General features: G+C 39.9%; 1 protein-coding gene, 1 long non-coding RNA gene and 1 pseudogene across 2 annotated transcripts; 1 reads left to right on the top strand and 2 right to left on the bottom strand.

Moving 5' to 3' along the window:
- Positions 1–37: 37 nt before the first annotated feature.
- On the bottom strand, positions 38–3,462 carry LOC113036617 (craniofacial development protein 2-like). The gene is given in 3 exon segments (XM_026193031.1): positions 38–137; positions 2,686–3,321; positions 3,323–3,462. Coding segments are annotated over 3 exon segments (876 nt in total).
- A 3,192-nt stretch (positions 3,463–6,654) lies between these two features.
- Positions 6,655–7,990, top strand: LOC113036393 (uncharacterized). Its single transcript, XR_003274446.1, has 3 exons — positions 6,655–7,018; positions 7,104–7,184; positions 7,673–7,990. It is a non-coding gene; the product is annotated as an uncharacterized LOC113036393 (long non-coding RNA).
- A 3,272-nt stretch (positions 7,991–11,262) lies between these two features.
- LOC113036616 (extracellular calcium-sensing receptor-like) lies at positions 11,263–19,159 on the bottom strand (annotated as a pseudogene).
- Between the last annotated feature and the right edge of the window lie 1,987 nt (positions 19,160–21,146).

Here is a 21,146-nt window from a genome sequence, read left to right as displayed (position 1 = left end):
ATGCCGTTTCTTTGGGCTGTGCCCCGCCAGAAACATCTCAGTGAATTGGCACCTTATTGTGGTGGACTGGTTTATAGTTTCCAGTGATCCCAATGGCTATGTTGTCAGGGAGCTTTATCTCCCCCCGGTAGGGTCTTCTAAGGCAAATTGGTCAGAGGTGAGAGGAAGCAGTTCAGTTGCACAGTGTTACTGGACCCTTACCCTGGAGCCACGGCTGTGGAGGGAGTTCAAGAGAGAAAATCTGTTTGCTGTACATAATTATAAACCTGTGAGATTGTTAAAAAAAAATATTTTTCTCTAATTCTTAAAATTCTATTTGCAAAATAATTCATACTTTTTTTTTTCAAGAAAACGTTAAAAGATTATTTGTTTCAACAGAACTTTTGGTATTTGTCAGCCTGGATACAGAGCTTACCATTAGAGAAGTCAGAAAGAAACTCTGAATGAGAGCCAGGTGGGTGATAGATATGTCATACTCAGTATTAGTTCATTTTGACTTTTTTTTCCTCCAGGTCTGAGACACTGAGCAAGCAGTCTCCAGCCCATTCAATTCATTTCAATTCAATTCAGTTCAGTTCAGTTCAGTTCAGTTCAGTTCAATTCATTACATTACATTACATTTTTTACCAGTTGCTTCAAGGCACTTTATATTGTAAGGTAAAGACCCTACAATAATACAAAAAACCCCTGAAAAGACCCAAACAAGCAGATGACCCCCTCTCTAAGCAAGCACACTCTGGCAACAGTGTGAAGGAGAGGCTCCTTTTTAACAGGAAGAAACCTCCAGCAGAACCAGTCTCTGGGGGTGGGTGTGTGTGTGTGTGTGTGTGTGGGGGGGGGGGGGCAATATGTGAAAGAGAGCTAGAGATTAATAACAAGTAACGATTCAGCGCAAAGTAGTGTATAAACATACAGCGAGTAAAAAATGTGAAGGAAAAAGAAACATTCCGTGAAACATGGGAAGGCTCAAGCAGCCGAGACCTATTGCAGTTTAACTAAGGGAGGATTTGGGGTCACCTGATCCAGTTCTAACTATATGCTTTATCAAAAAGTAAAGTTTTAAGCCTAATCTTGAAAATAGTCTAGGTGTATTGAACCACAAGCAAGCAGTAGGGATGAGTATCGTTTAGGTTTTATCCAATACTAGAGATGGCACGATACCACTTTTTTATGTCCGATACCGATACCGATATCATAAATTTGGATATCTGCCGATACCGATATGAATCCGATATAGTGTTTTTTAATCAACAAAACTGTTTTTTAAATATCTTGCTGCATTTTGTATAAGTTCATACTCAAGTTTAAAACAACAACTACACTAAAGCTATTCTGTTATACCTGTATGCAAAAAAAAATGTCATAGTTCAGCAATACTGATCAATCTAATAAACTTAAACCTACACCATCCTCCCTATTCTGGTATTTTAAAGAGTACTTAGCATAAATATTAAGCAACCTAACTAATAGGGTTCCAACTCCCAGCAACAACAAAAATAAATAAATAAAAAATAGGGAACCACCCCTCACGCTCCACCTCATGATGCTTAATTGACGTAATCAACCTTAATTTGATGCAGTGTGAAAAAAAATGCACAGAAATCAATTATTTTTCAAGAAATATTAAATAGATTCAACATCTTTCTTCAACAAAATTGCAGACTGCACAGATGGTACCTTCCCAAAGGAAAAAGTACTATAGCTTACTAGGGTATATATATTAGACTTAATAGTCACTATATACAGTAATGGACTTCTATTCATTTTGCATCAAATTAAAACTTTGGGTGTCAGATAATTATTTATTAAAAGCTAGACATTTTAAATGAGAATAAGAAAGAAAAGTATGTCTTTGTGCCCCCTTTTCCCTGTTAATGCCCTATCGGCCCCCCTGGCTAAACTTTGCTATATCCGCCCCTGCACAGTTACCAGCGTCAGCTACGTAGAAAAAGATCCTCGAGTAGAAAGTAATATTAAATACATTCTAACAACAGCTGATCAAGCTTAAACGTGCTGCTCTATCACGTGATGCATACTGCTCCGACGTGCTAACATTCTGAGGTGAGTTACGGCGTGTTGCAAGTTTTGTGAGGTGCTTTCGTGATATTTAATGGATCGGATTACATTTTTTATTTTTCTCCGATATCCGATCCAGTAATTTAGGTCAGTATCAGACCGATACCGATACGTAATATTGGATCGGTCCATCTCTATCCAATACTAGTGCCAAACCGGTACTTTTGAAACGGTGCCAGTGCTCAAACGGTGCTAGAACTGGTGCTTAAAGAATGGAGAACACAAACGTTGTCCAAAAACCTCTTATGTTTTTATTTTTAGCAGTCTTTTGTTTTATGGTTACTCCACCGTTGAAAATGGATGGAGATCTTTGTCTATAAATTTTGTCGCTGCCCTATGAATTTCGTCCACTTTTTCTTTGGTAATTTTAGCCTTTTTGGCCAGGGTTAAAGGAGTATCTGCCATCAAACAAGAAGACAGCCGCATGTAACTATGACTGTGTTTGCTAGTTCACCTTACATGCATTAATTTAATAACGTGGTTAGCCTACTCAACGTAAATTACACACAGACAACATTAAGCTACTCGCCGAGAGAAGAACGGCTGCTGCTCCCTAATCAGTAAAGTAACGGGATTACGTTTTTGGGGAAGTAATCAGTAATTAGTAACTGATTCAAGATGGCAAAGCGATTTCGGATCTCAGCGTTATATCGGTTGCGGAAATCGCAATCCTTGAGCTTGGCAACATCGAAAGGGCGTACGCGGCAAGCATCTTGTCTTGTTCGTTTGAGCCGCAACTGGAGCTTTGCCATAACAAGATAGTGGTCAGACCCAACATCCGCGCCGCGTCGAGTGACTACGTCAGCAGTAGCTGACCTCCATCGCCTCGATATGCAAATGTAGTTGATCTCATTTGCTGTTAGACCACCAGGGCTTTTCCACGTCTTCTTGTGAATTTGCTTATGACGAAAGTATGAGTTCCCGACGCAGAGATTGTTTGCCGCACAGAAACTAGTCAATCGCAGGCCATTGTCATTTGTATTCGCGGCCGATCCATGCGGGCCAATCATCTGCTCAAAGCCATTTCGATCAGGTCCAATCTCTGCGTTGAAGTCGCACATGAGTATGACGATGTCATGCCGGTGCACCTCGTCCAGAACCATTTGAAGCTCGTCGTAGAAGGCGTCCTTGTCCATGTCATCGGCGTCCTCGGTCGGAGCACAAACTTCAGTCACAGTGGTTTTCTCATGGGTGGAGATAAATCTTGCCACGATCAGTTGTTCAGAGACTGGTCGCCAACTGACCAGTGCGGCTGCCACTCGTTCGCCCATTTCCAGTCCATCTTACCTCGCTCAGGCCCAAGATGTCCAACATGTATCGCTCAAACTCGCGCAGCACTTGTGCTAACCGTCCACTCTGGACTAAAGTTCTGACGTTCCAAGTCATCAGACGGCGCTCTTCACCGCTAACATCTCGTATTCGATATTTCTCTCTTGTCGTTTCCGTAGCGGTAAAAGTTTTTATGGGGTCGAGTTGCTAGCCCAACGCCCAACCCTCCTCCTTTCTCATCCGGGCTTGGGACCGGCCATGGTGGAATTCAGGAAAGAAAAAAAAAAGCACCGAAATAAAGCACCGAAATGTGCGTTGCTTTTTGGTCTGGTTACTACCGTTTATGTCAGATATCGGTACCCATCCCTAGCCAGCAGTCAAATTGCACTTTTGGGATGATATGGTACTATGAGGCATAGTTTTTCAACATAACTCTGGGACAGGATGTTTCTGATTTTAGAGATATTGTGGAGCAGGGAAATTATTTTACTGCTATTGTTAAATAATCATCATCATTACCATTGCATTAATAATATAATCTGCAGCATTGATATTGTATTCAGAGGTTTAAACAGTGTGTGTCTTTTAGAAAGACTAAGTTGCAGCCTGACAGGAAGTTGCAGAGAGTTTGCAGAAGTGAAAGCAGAGTCTAAGTTATTCTGAGCAGGTTAGACGAGGCTATTTGAATTACTATGTTATTCAAATTGTCTGTTATACTTTTATATTCTTTTACTAAGCCCTTAGTAGAGGTTCTTGATTAAAACATTTATTCAACATAGTACATAGTAGTTTCAGTTAGGTTATTACACATAAGGATGAGCCTCTGGTCTGGTAAAAGGTCAGAAGTGCAACGGGTGAGATGAGAGGGCATGTAAGGTCAACACATACACACACACACACACACATTAGTAGACTCATTTATAGGTGAGAGGTTGGTCATGTTTGTCTCTGTAAAGAGGAACAGCGTCTGGTAGGATGTGGGGCTCGTGTTCCAGACGAGACGAAGACAACGTTCTTTTAAACTGTGTTAAAAGTCATTGTGGTTTTGATTTGACGTGTGTATATATTCTGTCTGTGACGTATGAAGGGGCGTCGTTAATTCAAACCCTGATGCTATAAAAATCTGTGTATGCTTTGATTAAGTCGAAGATTAATTCCTGTCTGCATACAGAGTGGTCTTCCCACGCCTGTATTCATTAAAATCAATTGTTTGACCAAGATATTCTGGACCATGGTTGTTTGTACTCTCCTTCCTCAATATTATGTGAACCTTAACAATATTATGCCAATGTAAGAAATGCACTCCTGCATATTTGTTTAAGATGTACTTTGAAGGACATATTTTAGCTCGTAGCCACCTTGCTATCAGCATGGCCTCTTCACCTGTCCCTCCTGCACTTTCCTGCTCATTGTGTCAGATGTTTAGTTACTCCTCAGCCTCTAGCAATTATGTTGCTTGGAATAAATGTAACCTATTTTTAACTCTGGAGGCCATGATCAATGAATTGGAGACTCGGCTTCGCACCCTTGAAAACCACATAGCTAGCCAGTCCCCTGTAGCAGACTATCCCAAGCAGCCAGGGAAACAGGCTGGCTGGGTGACGGTAAAGAGGAAGCATAGTCTTAAACAGGTCAAAAGCAACTCGAGGAACTCCAGGAAGTATCTGGTTAAACACCATGTTCCAGAAATGTTAAGGCCAAGTACAAAAACCTCAGTTTTATCTGAATTTAGAAAAAGGAACTTAGAATTTTGGTCATCCAAGTCTTTATGTCTTTAAGACATTCGTGCAGTTTAACTAACTGATACATGTCATCTGGCTTCATGGCTTTAAGATTAAAGCATTAACTAATGGTAAAACATCTTTGAGAAGTCCTTTAGAAATGGGGTGTAGCAGACAAGTTGATGATTTGTAGGAAGTGATTACGAAAGTTAACTGTTGCAACTAAGAACCAAATGTCTCATAACAATGGGCCAGACACCATATAATCCAGAAGCACAACCCAAAATACACTCCATGTGATGCGATTAGTGCATTTTCCAAGTCCACAAGACACATGTAGAATGGTGGGGCAAACTCGCACAAACCCTCAAATATCCTTGAAAGCATAAAGAGCTCATCCAGCAACTAGAACAAAAACTGTATTGTTCCTCCTGCATCTGAGGTTTGACTAATGAACGCTAATGAATGCAAATTATTAGACATGTTTAAATAAAATACCAGATATATTATTGATAGATGCTGAAAAAGCTTTCGACTCTGTGAGATGGGAGTTTTTATTGCAAGCAATGCTTAGATTTGGGTTTAATGGGTCCATCATTACAATATTGAGGGCTTTGTATAATAGCCCAACTGCAAAAATAAAGATTAACGGTGAACTTTCAGATGCTTTTAAGCTTGAAAGGTAAAATAAAAGGGATTAATATTGCTGGAAGTGAGCAGAAATTGGCCTTGTTCGCAGATGATGTCTTGGTTTACTTATCAAAACCTACTGAATCACATATGGAGCTCATGTCAGTGGTAAAGGAGTATGGGCTATACTCGCAATATAAATTGAATATACAAAAAACACAAATTCTTAGTAGCTTTTATAGCCCCCCCCCCCCCCCCCCAAAAAAAATAAATAAATAAATAAATGAAAATAAATAAAAAATAATAAATCTGCTCAGGAAATACAAACTAAGCTGTGACAAAAGAACTATCAAATATCTGGGCATAAACTTATCAATGGATATAACCAGTTTGGAAGAAATCAACTACCCCCTACTTAAAAAAGATATCATGCTAGATATTAGCAGATGGTCATTAACCCCTTATCTAAGCATCTCTTCTAGAGTGGATATCATAAAAATGAATATGCTCCCAAAGATACTGTACTTATTCCAGTCTGTTTCTATAGAAAACCCTGATAGATACTTTGTAGAATGGGATATGATCCTCTCAAGATTTATATGGGTGGGTAAAAAGCCAAGAGTTAAGTTCATAAAAATTCAGCTTCCCAAGGATAAAGGAGGATTAGGCCTCCCTTGCCTACAGGACTACTACAGTGCAACACAAATAAGAAATCTGGTGGGCTGGTGTAAACCTGGATACTGTTCAAGATGGAAAGAAGTGGAATTGTCCTTGGGAGGTAATTTCCCTATCGGGGCACTGATAGGAGATCCGTCAGAGTTACGACTCCTGGGAGACCCGGGCAACCCTTGGATAGTAAGTTCAATAAAGATATGGGAAAGAGTACTTAAAAAGTATCAATTAAACCAGAGGGCCGGATTCCTTAAGTGGTTTGCATATGACCCAGAATTTTTGTGTAGCCCAGATGAAAAATATCATACTTATTCTCTTTATATTAACTGTCCACATCAACAAGCGTCGTATTTCCTATGACCATTGAATGCACCTCTCAGTTCACCCCACGTGAGGGCACCTAGCTCAGCAACCAATCAGAGCCTACCCAGGCCGCATTGACCCTGTCAGCCAGGAAGTGAGGTGGAGGTGCATGGTGTCCCGGGTTTTTTTTTCATCTCAGCAAGAGGAGTGGAGGCATCTGCTACTCAAACCGAGAAATCCACAGACAAAAGAGAGGAAAACTCAGGATTGAGAGGAAGGAAAGCCAGCCTACTTACCTGCTGGAAGTCCGGAGTCGAGTGGCTGGATGAAGGAGAGAGGCAACGTCGGTAAGACGAGTGTTGTTCTGATGGAAAAAAAACTTGTAGAGACTTACCGTCGCGATCATGCTAATGCTAGCTCGGTGTCTCACAGGCTAACCACTCACTTTTCATCCGGAGAGCTGCTGCAATTCCAACGCCAGTGTGTGTTGGGCTTTTGTGAAACAGAGCAACGGTGAGCAACATGTTCTTAGCTGCTCTAAAGCTAAATTTTGTCAGTTCACTGTGAGTTTAAAGTAATCTAGAGGGTAATTTTTAGTGCATTTCTCTCTCACGAATAGGCCTATAGTGTGGAGAAATTAAGCACACTGCTTTAATGCCTCTGAACTGAACTCATGTGTATATTTTGTTGCTTATTTGCACATAGTTCTGAATTTGTTATGGTGTATTGTATTTTGAGTGTCAATGGTTACTTACCATAAGTATTGTTTAATTAATGTTTACATGAATAGAGAAATATTTGAGCAACTTAGATGTTTAGTTCTCATATTTGATATGCTTGAAAATTGAATGTTGTACAACAGAACTGTGAGATTTGATAAGATTTAAGATGTTGATGCAATGAATATGAGGTGATGCAATATTTTGATTTTGTATTTTAACCTTAAACAATGCATCTGAAACAGACTGATTAGAATGTACATTTTATGACCTGGATTATAGGTCAGGTTTTTTGGAGAGGACGGAAGTCCAAGGACCAGGACGATATTCTGGTTGTGATAGATGGCGAGCCAACCACTTTGAGGACGATCTACCCCAAAGAAGATACACACCACACACTCATACATTCCAGTTACATTCACAAGGACCTTTGAAGTTGGCTATCGCCAGCTTAACTCTAAATTCTTAAAGGGCCCCAACGAGTACTTTTATTTTGTTGAGTGTGCACACTATTTATTTTATTTTATACTTTATCTGTACAAATTGGACAAATACCTGTTATACTTTGTAACAATACAAGAGTGGCTACTCAAAAGTTAACATTGTGTCCAGGTCATTATTGCTGCTCAATACTTTGGCTCCATACGAATTTGGTGTCTTCTGATTCTGGCCAGGGTCTTATTACGAGCCCAAGTAATTATTGCGCTGTAATTCACCTTTATACCTTAAAGTTGGTTACATTTGCCTAGTAAGCTCGACTCGACATTCAAAACATGGGCAAATAAAGGTCTCACCACATACAGTACCTTGTTGAAAAATGGAAAAGTGATGAGTTTCCAGGACCTTAAGAAAATATTTGGGTTAGAAAATCAAGATTTTTTTAGATACTTGCAACTGAGGCTCTTCCTGAATATGAATATATGAATGACTAACCTCGTATTGTGGATGGATTATCTCAGTTGTTCTCCTGGCTGAAGTTTGGTCCTTTTACAGTATCCTGCCATGCGATTACATTTGTTCCTGACCACCGAGAACACTCACGTTAACTTTTATCGAGTGGAAAAAAAGTTAGCTTGTTTATATTATGCTAACATAGCTGTGTCGCTAGCGGTCACGTAGCACATCATTGTATACCAGCTAGCCCAACTTCAGTAACCCTACAAACCTCACTGCTGTTTAGTTTTCTGTCTTCATTTATGCTGGAAGTGATAGCAGAGCTGTACGTTTTAATTTGTTTCCAAAACCCCGCAGTCAGGACATGCTATATTGTATTTAGATAGAAGCTAGCGAGCTAACTCCCTGCTAACTTCTAACTCTGTTAAATGTCATAAATTCCGTTTTCATGGATGCCTGGATGTTAAACTCAATTGTTACACCTGGTAGAGCAGAACGCTGATCATTTTATTAAAGATGAAAGACTTTAGACAGTTTTTCAACTCTCAGTAATGTCATAGTGATCGTTTGATATATGGACCTGCAGCGGAGTTTAGACCCAGACACGGCTAGTGATGTCAGACTGAACAATCGGATACAATATGCATGTCCTTCATTCATCACTTTGTGGAACTTCAACGCACTTCTGCTCTCCCCCATATCACCTGCAAAGCCAGGCTTCTACCTTTCTACCTATAAAACCCGGAGAGCAGCCAAATGGCTGGTAGGCTTTTAGCTAAGCTTTAGCTTCAGCCAAGTGGAAGCTAAATTGGCTAGAATTCCCAGGTAACAACCTAATATACATATGAATGACTAGCCAATTTAGCTTCCACTTGGCTGAAGCTAAAGCTTAGCTAAAAGCCTACCAGCCATTTGGCTGCTCTCCGGGTTTTATAGGTAGAAAAGCCAAATGGCTGCTCTCTGGGAGTTTAAATATTCCATCTTCACAAGCATATCCTATGTGGAGATTGAATAAAAATTAGTTGACACTAATTAATGGCACAAATAATCCGGTAATCATTTGCAGCACAGTAAAAAAAAAAAGGAATCCTTTTTGAGCCATTACTTGTGTAAAGTATTTTTTTTTATGGGAGATCATTTTCAGGCTTCAAGTAGCACCAATATACCAATAAACTGCCCCTGTCTTTATTTATACTTCAGTGAGCGTTTGTTCCTTACAGGCTGAGTTCCTTCCTTAGAGTGTGGCCCCATAAACGACTTCCCTTAACCTGCTGGTCTGGAAAATCCAACAGTTCATCTATATGTAAAGAAGCACTTAAACTAAAACTGACATAGCTACGTTAATCCTACCGTAAAACAATAAGACAAGGTACGACCTCTCTCATGCTCCCAGGATGTGGGGGTGAACACCCTAGAATGTTACAGACCTCCTAGGATGAGACATTCTTTCAATATGCCACCAACTATATACTTCTACACACAAATGATTACATGCAGTATTCTACCATATGCAAACTTATATCATTAAAAGATTATACTGACTACTAAGTACAATTTTCCTATTAACACAGACACATTCTGGAGGAAAGCAGAGACACATCGTGTCTTCCTTACTCTGCTCTTCACCGGCTTTTACAGGTAACATATTTGTCATCGTGGTCTTCATCCTTGGGACCCGTAACAGTGGCAGGCGGACTCATTTGAAGAATATTGGTTGAAATGGTTGAAATATGTCCAAAACGGAAGGCCCGATTTTGTATAATGTCATTGTATTTCTTTGTTTGTTTGTTTGTTTTTGTGTTATGTTTGGTTTTGTTTTGGTCCTTTTGTTTCTTTTGTTGTTGTTGTTGTTTTGCTTTGCTTTTCCCCCCACGGTGATTAAGTTGAATTTGTTGTACATGTTGTATAAATAAGAAAACTAATAAAACATAAATTAAAAAAAAAAAAAGAAATAGAGTATCACATATTAGCTTCTCTACATTGACTTCCTGTTAAATCCAAATCAAATTTAAATCCATCCATCCATCCATCCATTCACATCCGCTTATCCTTTTCAGGGTCACGGGGGTGCTTGAGCCTATCCCAGCTGTCATAGGGCAAGAGGCGGGGTACACCCTGGACAGGTCGCCAGGGTTAAATCCATCTCATTAAATACAAGATGTTGAATAATCAGGTTTTACTTATCTTAGAGACCTCATAGTACCATAACACCCATATAAACAGCTTTGCACTTGGACTACAGGCTTATTTGCAGTTTCTAAGTTATTTAAAAGTAGAATTGGAGACAGAACCTTCAGCTTTCAGGGCCCTTTTCTGTGGAAACAGCTTTCAGTTTGGATTCAGAAGACAGACAACCCCTCTACCTTTCAGATAATCTTTTAAAGTTTCCTGTTTGATAAAGCTTATAGTTAGGGCTAAATGGGATGACCCCACCTCATAATACCATATCACCAGAGTAGAGTACTCCGATCTTGGCCTGCTGGCTTACTTGGTAGGTTATTGGTCTGCTTGGGGAGGTCCAATCATTTGATTAAATGCATTTATATGTCGGCTACACCTCAAAGTAGCATCAACATGAATTTCAGTGACACATATTTCCGAGGAGAACACTGCATGAACGTGTGTTTAAAATTGTGAAAAATAGGTGGATAAGACAATCATAACACCAAGCTCACGCAGTTGACATTAAAGTGACATCTGCAATTTTAAACTTGCTTTGTAGTAAAATAGAATAATTAACAGCAGCTGTGTCAAACTACTACCTCAGAACAATCTGGTTTTATTAAGAAATGTAAACTTATATTTATTTATTCACTTAAATGAAGTATTTGCACATTAAACAACAATTGGCAAACAATGGATAATGGAAATCCTTTATTTAAATAACATCAGAAAATGAAAATCTTTGTTATGTGCACTGAATACGTACAATTTGCTGCTGCTGTAGGAAGAGCAATAATTAACAAAGCTTTGATACATTATGATTGGTTTTTGTTCATTAAACATTTTTTTGTGTTCTTCTCAGGCTTAAACAATATGATAAAGCACTTGGGAGCAAATATACACAGCATTAGTCCAAAGCTGGAGGCCAGAATGGCAAAAATTTCCACAACCACAGTGAATTTCCCAGGGGAGCTGACATATGCTGGGATAAAGGTGATCCACACTGCACAAAATATCAGCATGCTGAAGGTGATAAGCTTGGCTTCATTGAAATTATCAGGTAATTTGCGGGCTAAAACAGCTAAAACAAAGCAAAAGGCAGCAAGCAGGCCTATATAACCGAGCACAACCCAGAAGCCAACAGCAGAGCCTAATGCACATTCCAATATGATTATCTCCTTGTATGTGGTTAGATTTTTTATTGGGACTGGAGGGCTCACTACCAACCAAATTGTACATATTAAAACTTGAATAAAGGTGAAAGACATAACAGTCATTCTTTGCTGTAGAGGACCAAACCATTTCATCACATTACTACCTGGAAGTGTTGCTTTAAAAGCTATTAAAACCACTATAGTTTTCCCAAGTACACAGGAGATACAGAGTACAAAGGTGATCCCAAATGCAGTGTGGCGCAGCATGCAGGACCACTCAGATGGTGCTCCAATGAAAGTTAATGAACATAAAAAACACAGAGTGAGAGAGATGAGCAGCAGGAAGCTCAGCTCAGAATTGTTGGCTCGGACAATTGGAGATGTCCTGTGATAAAAGAATATAGCCGCAGTTATAATGGCAAGAAAGGCACCTAGAATTGAGAATGTAGCCAGGGTGATTCCAAGGATGTCTTGAAATGAAAGAAACTCTACAGGTTTAGGGATACAAGTGTCTCTCTTTGCATTAGGCCAGAACTCTTTGTGGCAGGGTAAACAATCAGTTGAATCTAAATGAAAAAAAAAAGGAGAGGCTGCTAGGAATTTATTCATTGTAAATTGTATTTTTCAGTATAAAACGATTTTAAATACATGGACACGCATTAGATTTTACCTGTAATATTACTGATCTCTCCTTCAGGACATGCTATGCAGTCATAACAGCAGATGGGTTTTCCTTTCTGCATTACTTTCCGAGTTCCTAGAGGACAACTGCCACTGCACACTGACACTGGCACCTGTGAACGACATAAACGAACCATAATAGATTTAAATGTTTGCTATATAAGTGTAAGGATTCCATGCTCCAAAATTTAAATATTTAGATTCTTGTCCATAGACTTACGTTTGTGCTATTTTCCATCCAGGTTACATTTCTGTTAATTCTAAACTCCTTGCCCACTGGTAGTGACGCATCATACAGTCCTACAGTTACTATCTCAGTGATGCCACTCTCGTGTTTTTGCCAGTTTACCAGATCATAAATAGCCACAGGATCCCCATTAGCATTAAAAGACACATCATAACCATTTTGGGAAAAATTTACTTTCTGCAATTCAGTTAAAACCTGAAAGGATGAGTTAAGACAGAAAGGGAGGGGAAAGAAAGAAAAATGTTTAAAAGTTAAATAATTAATAACAATACCGCAATTCATCCTTTGTTTAATCTTACCTGTTTGGGCTCTAAGTTGGTTAGTTTGTCACACTGAGTTGTGACATTTTTTCCATGACACACTGCATTATGAATGGCATGTGCTATTGCATACACAGCCTTGTACACCATGTTAGTAATTCTGAGCTGAGATGTGTCAGTATATTGGCTTTTGAGGTTTTGTATGTCTTCAGTTCCATCGCACACTTTCTCGTCTACAGTAGCAGTACCTACAGAAAAACGAACAAACATAAACATATGTTTTCACCATTGAAGTTTGATCTAGATTTCCTACATTTTGTTTGACAAATCTGAAAAATTCTAAATGTAATAGAGTTAAATACATAAAATCTATACCATCCAAACAAAGCCACTCAAATTAAACCTTCGAAGTAATTAAATCAAAGACATTCAACCTTTGTTAATCTCATATTCATCATCAGAGTTTATTTAGAGTATGAGGATGTCTTGGTTTATGAAGCAGCATTAGCCTTTGTAACACCAAAGGGTTTTCTGTAAGCAAGAAAACTTTCTTACTTTTTTTCAGTCTACAGTTGAATGCATCCTCCCAAAACTCAGTGAGCACCGATGAAGCAGTGATTTCAGAGAAAGAGAGATTCAGCAGGAAGTCTCTGAGACCTGGGATTGCAGACTTCGGAATACCAAATCCAATGGCCCCAGCACAGAAACTGTACCTCGTTAATTCTGTGTTGGTTACCCATGACTCACTGCCTATCCACTGGCGAGGTGGGAAAGGCTCACGTGAAAGCTCCTCCAACAGGATCTTCATGTTTCCAAAAGATGCAAATGCCACAACAACTAAAGCTTTAGACCTTGAGATACAACATAATGCATTAAAAACATTTTTTACTGCATTATAACATGACATAAAAATTTACTTAAAAAAGGACGCTAATTTCCACACATACAGTAATTCACATGTTATGATATAGAAACCTGCGGATAACATCTGCTACTTTTTGGATCCTGCTCTGTGGGTTTGTCCGATAGAAAGATAAAGAGTATTCCACACAGATCCCCTCTTTCTGAGCTGCTTCTAGAAAAGAAGCCATGCCATTATTTCCATAATCCGAATCTGACCGAACAGCACCTATCCAAGTCCAGCCAAAGTGTTTTATCAACTTGGCTAGAGCAGCTGCTTGAAACTGGTCACTGGGAATTGTTCTGAAGAAATTTGGGTACTGCTGCTTGTTAGACAAACATGCACATGTGGAAAAATAGCTCACCTAAGAAATACAAAAAAAATATATACACATACATAAATAAAATAAAATATTGTACCTCTGAAAGAGCTATAGAATCAAAAATCATGAACATGCATATCTTAAATGTAAAAAATATGCTAAAAATTCAAATTATTTACAAGAGGAATGTTAAATGGACTGATGAGACGTGAGATACTGATGGAAGGTGAAGATCCAGAGTCCCCGACAACAGCCATCACCATACCAGACTGAGAACAATTGTTACCAGTTGAAAATGTAGGGTCCAGGCTATTCAAAAACTGAAATGCCACGTGCACTGCAACAGGTACTAACGCACATGAATCATAGATCTGGTATCCAAGCTTGATTCCAGGTAGTAGTTCTGTACTGTTATTGATCTCTTCTATGGCAAAGACCATCGCACGTGAAAAGCGCAGTTCACGGGTATCAATGCTGCAGACAATTATGTCACTGTTAGAATTATTCTACAAAGAATAAGATTAATTTCAAGATTGATCAAGTGAAAGGACAAAAGGCTAATACAATAACGATATGCACATATCTTCATTGTATTCATATGCACACATACATATATATCTATCTATCTATCTATCTATCTATCTATCTATCTATCTATCTATCTATATATCTATATATATATATATATATATATATATATAGACAGAGAGAGAAACTTTTTGTTTTTGTTTTCATCTTTGCTCACCCACATACTGCTTTTACTGACCTCCCTTTGCATTTCACAGCCTCAGGCATGCTGGTGTAGTTATTGTAAACTGTGTGCATGTAGGCATGAAGGGAGAACGATCCGCCAATGATAAAATCACCATCCATTGAGAATGCAGGTAGACGAGTGCTACCCTGCAGCTTACATGTCACAGATGAAGCCTCAGTACGAGGACGAGCTCCAGTAAGCCTAGTCCTTTGATTCAGACAATCTAGACACACAGCCCAGTCAGCAGCTGATTTTAACTGAAAAAAATACACTGCCAATATCAGACCAATTATAAGACCTGCTACCTTCATCCCTGCCTGATGTCAGGTGTTTACATATGAGTGGTTTTTACACTCATTTATATAGGCATTTATATAAGTTGTTTTTTTTTTTTTTTCAAAAGGACATACCCTTATGTAATAGCCTTCAAATAAGTCTTTAATATAATTTCTACTGCTTATGTCCTAGGACATAAGCAGACATAAGGTATACCTTATGTCCCCAGATTTTTTTCTTTATTTAAAAGTAACTATGTTAAATAGTATGTATGGTATTTTGTATGGTACTGTATTTTTAATAACCAAAAGGCTGTTTGGTTATTACTTTTTGCATTTTGTAAAATGGAAAGTAAAGTCTAACAACACAAACTTAATGATATAGAAACACAAGTCTTAGTTTTGTCTACTAATTTTCAAGGTCATTAAAGGAAAAAAAAAACCCCAAAACAACCTGTAAGCAACCTGTAATATGAAAACAAAACAATTTACATCATCCTGCATAATATCCTCAATGAATTCCTTCACCTTACAATTTAGAGTGGCAGTACAGTTTTTGCTTGATGGGTACATCTGCATTACTGAGCAAAAGTGTTTAAATGTGATTTCTGATTTTCTGATATTCCTCGAGGTTATGTCAATCAAGATCATCAAGAAAATCCGGAGCCTTTAGGAAACATCCAAGGGGTCTAGCAACCAAGGAGTTAATAAACTCTGGGGTCCAGGGTATAATTGGCCATTTTCAACTACTTTTGATTTTACCTCTAAATTACACCTTTAAAAACTGTTGATTTGCCTTGTTTGGTATCATGCTTTTCAGCACAACCTCACATGTCTGAATTTACAGTTATGTTTTCATTTTGACATACTGTATTAACACAATTGATCTAAAATCAGACAAAAAAAAAAAAACCCAAGTAGAAAGAGTTATATTTTCTACTGTAACAACCACAAACATGTTTAATTAATCATATTTCATAACTTTAAATGCAAATATAAATTGTCAAGTTTAAAATCATATGCACAAGTTTTGCAAACAACAAAGTTATTTGCAGCCATTTACCTTTTACCCCTTTTTTAAAATAACCATTTAAAACTATTTACATAACAATCAGGTATTCCGCATTCAATATGATGCAACACAAATTATCTGTGCCACTCCAAATATTTCTGTCCACTATAAAGGAGAACATCACAGCCTGATACCTGCAGGGCAGAAAGCGGTAGGTGTATCACTCCTGTTCTCTACCTGGAGACAGCAGTCACCTCATTTTTTCTGACACACAACACAAAACTATCCACAACATTACACACTAACTACACGAGACAACACATTAACTACACACTCCAAACATGCTAAACCTCACAAATCTGGCAGGGTTTTTTTTGTTTTTGGTCATAAGCAGAGAGTGCTTGCTAGCGCTGTCCTTAGACAGTAAACGTGACGAAACTATTGACGAAAAAACGCGTATATATTGTTTATCATGACTCTGGTTTTATGTGGCCTATCAACACAATTTAAAAACTGGTATATATCACATTGCTGCTTTGTCATCTTGAAGTGGTCATGTGATTGGCTTACCACGACTACTTTATTCTTCCTAAGTCAAACAGCAGCACTCATGCGATTGTTTTGCACCCTTAGCTCCAGGTGTTGTGCCAAAAAGTGGTCATCCGGCAGAAAGTGATTGCCGTACGCGGGAGCTGGTTAAAGCTGTAGCGCCCAGATTACTTACGTAGTCAGCTACTTCCATGCAACTGATATAAGATGCAGTAAGCTGAACACAGCTTCAACCGTCTGTTTGTTGAAAAATAGTAACACGACCGCACTGTATTTTCTTGTTAGTAGTGGTAACAGTGTTGTAACAATAGAAATAGAAATTAGTTAGATTACTAGTTACTGAAAAAAGTAACGCCGTTAGCAACGCCGTTAGTAACGCCATTACGTATAACGCCGTCATTCCCATCACTGGTCGTCCTCCTTGTCTGCATATTCTGCTTTCTCAACAGAATGCATGTTAGTGGGATTCAGAAAGTTCTTTGAAGTATTCCTTTCGCCACCTGTCTATAACCTCAGTTGAATGTCAGCAGCACCCCACATCGACTGTACATGTTCAGAGTGGAGCACCGGTTTCCCTGCTTGAGCCACCTGATGATTTTGGTTTGCCAGAATTATTCAAGGCAGTCTGAAAGTCTTGTTCTATACCCTCACTGAACCCATCCAACACCCGAGTTGTTCCTTCAACGACTGCCCGAGCCACACTCCACAGCTACCCCTAAACTCCCACAGGCTAACCAAGCCCAATAGGACTCCTTGCGCTTGATGGCTCCTTGATGACGTCCTCTCTGGTAACCACCATCTAACTCAGGGATTAGGGGTTAGCACCACAACAGGCACCAAGCACCTTGCAGCTCTTTGGAGCTGCCTCAGCAATGGAGGTGCAGAACATGGACCATTTGGGTCCCTAGCGTCCCTTGGACCTGCCAGGCTGTCCCAGTGCACCCAGATTATTTCTTTAGGTGCACCAGGCTTGTAGTGCATGCTCCCCCATCACCTGATCCAACTCAGACCAGAGTCCAGCCATTCTTTAGGAGACTGATTCAGTGTTCCCAGTAGCCAGCTTCGATAGCAAGAAATGGGACAGCCAGGGCCTCTTCCCTGACTGCCGCTGGACACAGCCCCTACACCGCCTTCTGCTGTTTATGGCCCTACAGTAGAGTGAGTTATGCCGTTTCTTTGGGCTGCAGGACCACCTCTGTGACTTGCCAACTTATGATGCTGGATATTACGGTACACATGGTCTAGTGTACCATAACCGTAGTACTGTAGTGTTCCCTATTTCCCCCTTGAAGGACATTTAACAAGTTGGTGGAATTGGGGAGTACAGATTTCAAACATGTCTTATTAAAGTCCCCAGGAACAATATGGACATGTGCACTCTCTACTGTTTACTGATAATAAGTTAGATGTGGTTGAGTGCTGCGCTAACGTTAGCATTGAGGAGGAATGTAAACAATGGTAATTATGGCTATCGTTAGTTTGTGGGGTAGAGAAAAGGGTCTGCGCTAAATGGACATCGCCTCCAAGTCCAGTGAACAGGGACCGTCTTTTATTCTACTGTTATGGCACCAGTCCTGAAGCACACAAGCATAGAGCCCACCAACCCTTCCCTTACTGGAGTCTTGGTTGTGGTCCTGGTGGTGTAATGTCTGGCCAAGTACAGTGGGGCAAAAAAGTATTTAGTCAGCCACCGATTGTGCAAGTTCCCCCACCTAAAATGATGACAGAGGTCAGTAATTTGCACCAGAGGTACACTTCAACTGTGAGAGACAGAATGTGAAAAAAAAATCCATGAATCCACATGGTAGGATTTGTAAGGAATTTATTCGTAAATTAGGGTGGAAAATAAGTATTTGGTCAATAACAAAAATACAACTCAATACTTTGTAACATAACCTTTGTTGGCAATAACAGAGGTCAAACGTTTACTATAGGTCTTTACCAGGTTTGCACACACAGTAGCTGGTATTTTGGCCCATTCCTCCATGCAGATCTCGAGAGCAGTGATGTTTTGGGGCTGTCGCCGAGCAACACAGACTTTTAACTCCCGCCACAGATTTTCTATGGGGTTGAGGTCTGGAGACTGGCTAGGCCACTCCAGGACTTTCAAATGCTTCTTACGGAGCCACTCCTTTGTTGCCCGGGCGGTGTGTTTTGGGTCATTGTCATGTTGGAAGACCCAGCCTCGTTTCATCTTCAAAGTTCTCACTGATGGAAGGAGGTTTTGGCTCAAAATCTCACGATACATGGCCCCATTCATTCTGTCCTTAACACGGATCAGTCGTCATGTCCCCTTGGCAGAAAAACAGCCCCATAGCATGATGTTTCCACCCCCATGCTTCACAGTAGGTATGGTGTTCTTGGGATGCAACTCAGTATTCTTCTTCCTCCAAACACGACGAGTTGAGTTTATACCAAAAAGTTCTACTTTGGTTTCATCTGACCACATGACATTCTCCCAATCCTCTGCTGTATCATCCATGTGCTCTCTGGCAAACTTCAGACGGGCCTGGACATGCACTGGCTTCAGCAGCGGAACACGTCTGGCACTGCGGGATTTGATTCCCTGCCGTTGTAGTGTGTTACTGATGGTGACCTTTGTTACTTTGGTCCCAGCTCTCTGCAGGTCATTCACCAGGTCCCGTGTGGTTCTGGGATCTTTGCTCACCGTTCTCATGATCATTTTGACCCCACGGGATGAGATCTTGCGTGGAGCCCCAGATCGAGGGAGATTATCAGTGGTCTTGTATGTCTTCCATTTTCTGATGATTGCTCCCACAGTTGATTTTTTCACACCAAGCTGCTTGCCTATTGTAGATTCACTCTTCCCAGTCTGGTGCAGGTCTACAATACTTTTCCTGGTGTCCTTCGAAAGCTCTTTGGTCTTGGCCATGGCGGAGTTTGGAGTCTGACTGTTTGAGGCTGTGGACAGGTGTCTTTTATACAGATGATGAGTTCAAACAGGTGCCATTCATACAGGTAACGAGTGGGGGACAGAAAAGCTTCTTACAGAAGACGTTACAGGTCTGTGAGAGCCAGAGATTTTCCTTGTTTGAGGTGACCAAATACTTATTTTCCACCCTAATTTACGAATAAATTCTTTACAAATCCTACCATGTGAATTCATGGATTTTTTTTTTTTCACATTCTGTCTCTCACAGTTGAAGTGTACCTCTGGTGCAAATTACTGACCTCTGTCATCATTTTAAGTGGGGGAACTTGCACAATCGGTGGCTGACTAAATACTTTTTTGCCCCACTGTACCTCTACTGAGGCATTAGGAATGTTTGGATGGAGCCAAGATTCCGTCACAATCAGTAGACAACACTCCTGGACAAAGCAGTTGTAGTAAATCTCTGACTGTAGCTCTTCCGTTTTGTTTGCTGGGATCTGGCATTGCTGAGGAAGATGATTGGAAGTCGGCTGTTTGTGTTGCTGTTTTGCAGCTGGAGATAATAGCCAGCTCTGCATGCCAGCTTTTGTTTATTCTCCCTGCACCATCTGTGTTGTTTGTTTTTCCCCAAAATAACCCATGGTGCACTCACAATCTTGGGTGGGATACTGTCAGTCCTATCCAAATTAAAATCCCAGTTCAGGCTGAAGCTGATATCTATTAGTTCTTGTAATTATTAGTTCCTGTAACTAACAGACATCACCTGAAAGTTATCAGTGCATTGCAGGACAACATAACAAAATGGCATATATAACACAAAAAGGCTTATAGAGCAATTCAGTACATAGAGGATGCCATCATTATCACCCTTCACAGAGGGCTGAGTCATCTGGAGAACATGAACAGCTAGGTGAGGATGCTCTTTGTGAACTACAGCTCAGTGTTAAACACCATAATCCCATCCTTATCAACAAACTGGACCATCTTCACATCCCCCCTGCCACCCGCTCCTCGATCAAAGATTTCCTCACCAACGGGACAGATCAGTCAGACTCATCCCCTACCTCTCCACCAAACTCTCACTCAGCAGTGGATCCCTGCAGGCCTGCATTCTTAGCCCAGTACTGTACACCCAGTATATTGCTGTACACCAGGGGTAGGCAACCTTTCTGATGACGAGTGCCGTCTAAAATTTCCTCAGAAGTCAATGTGCCATATGATTGCATTAGCAAAAAATTTAATAATGCTCTATGTTAACAGTTACACACTATATAGAGCAACTTTATAGAATTATATTTATTCTCAGATGTTGGCAGCTATCAGCGGATAGTTATCAGCTATTTTGAAACCAAAAAAAGACACTTTTTATCCATAACAAGAACTCCATAACAGCAAATGAACTGTACAACAGAAAATGCAAATGCTATTTATGGTCTCCTCACAACAACGATAAGAAAAATAAACTGGACCAATATAGCATGTTTGTTAATACAGAGATACACATGTTAATGTGTAATGTCGCATTAACTGGCATTAACTCAGCCAGTTAATGCAAGACAAATCTAGCTGCTCATTAAAGCTTTCTGGTTTGATCAGAAAATAAAACATTGGTCCATTCACCTGAAAGTCCCAAAAATGCATTGTGTCTCGA

This window comes from Astatotilapia calliptera, chromosome 14, assembly GCF_900246225.1.
Source record: "Astatotilapia calliptera chromosome 14, fAstCal1.2, whole genome shotgun sequence".
NCBI lineage: Eukaryota > Metazoa > Chordata > Actinopteri > Cichliformes > Cichlidae > Astatotilapia > Astatotilapia calliptera.
The sequence above is the reverse complement of the archived record's forward strand: the minus strand, read 5'-3'. Positions and strand labels throughout refer to the sequence as shown.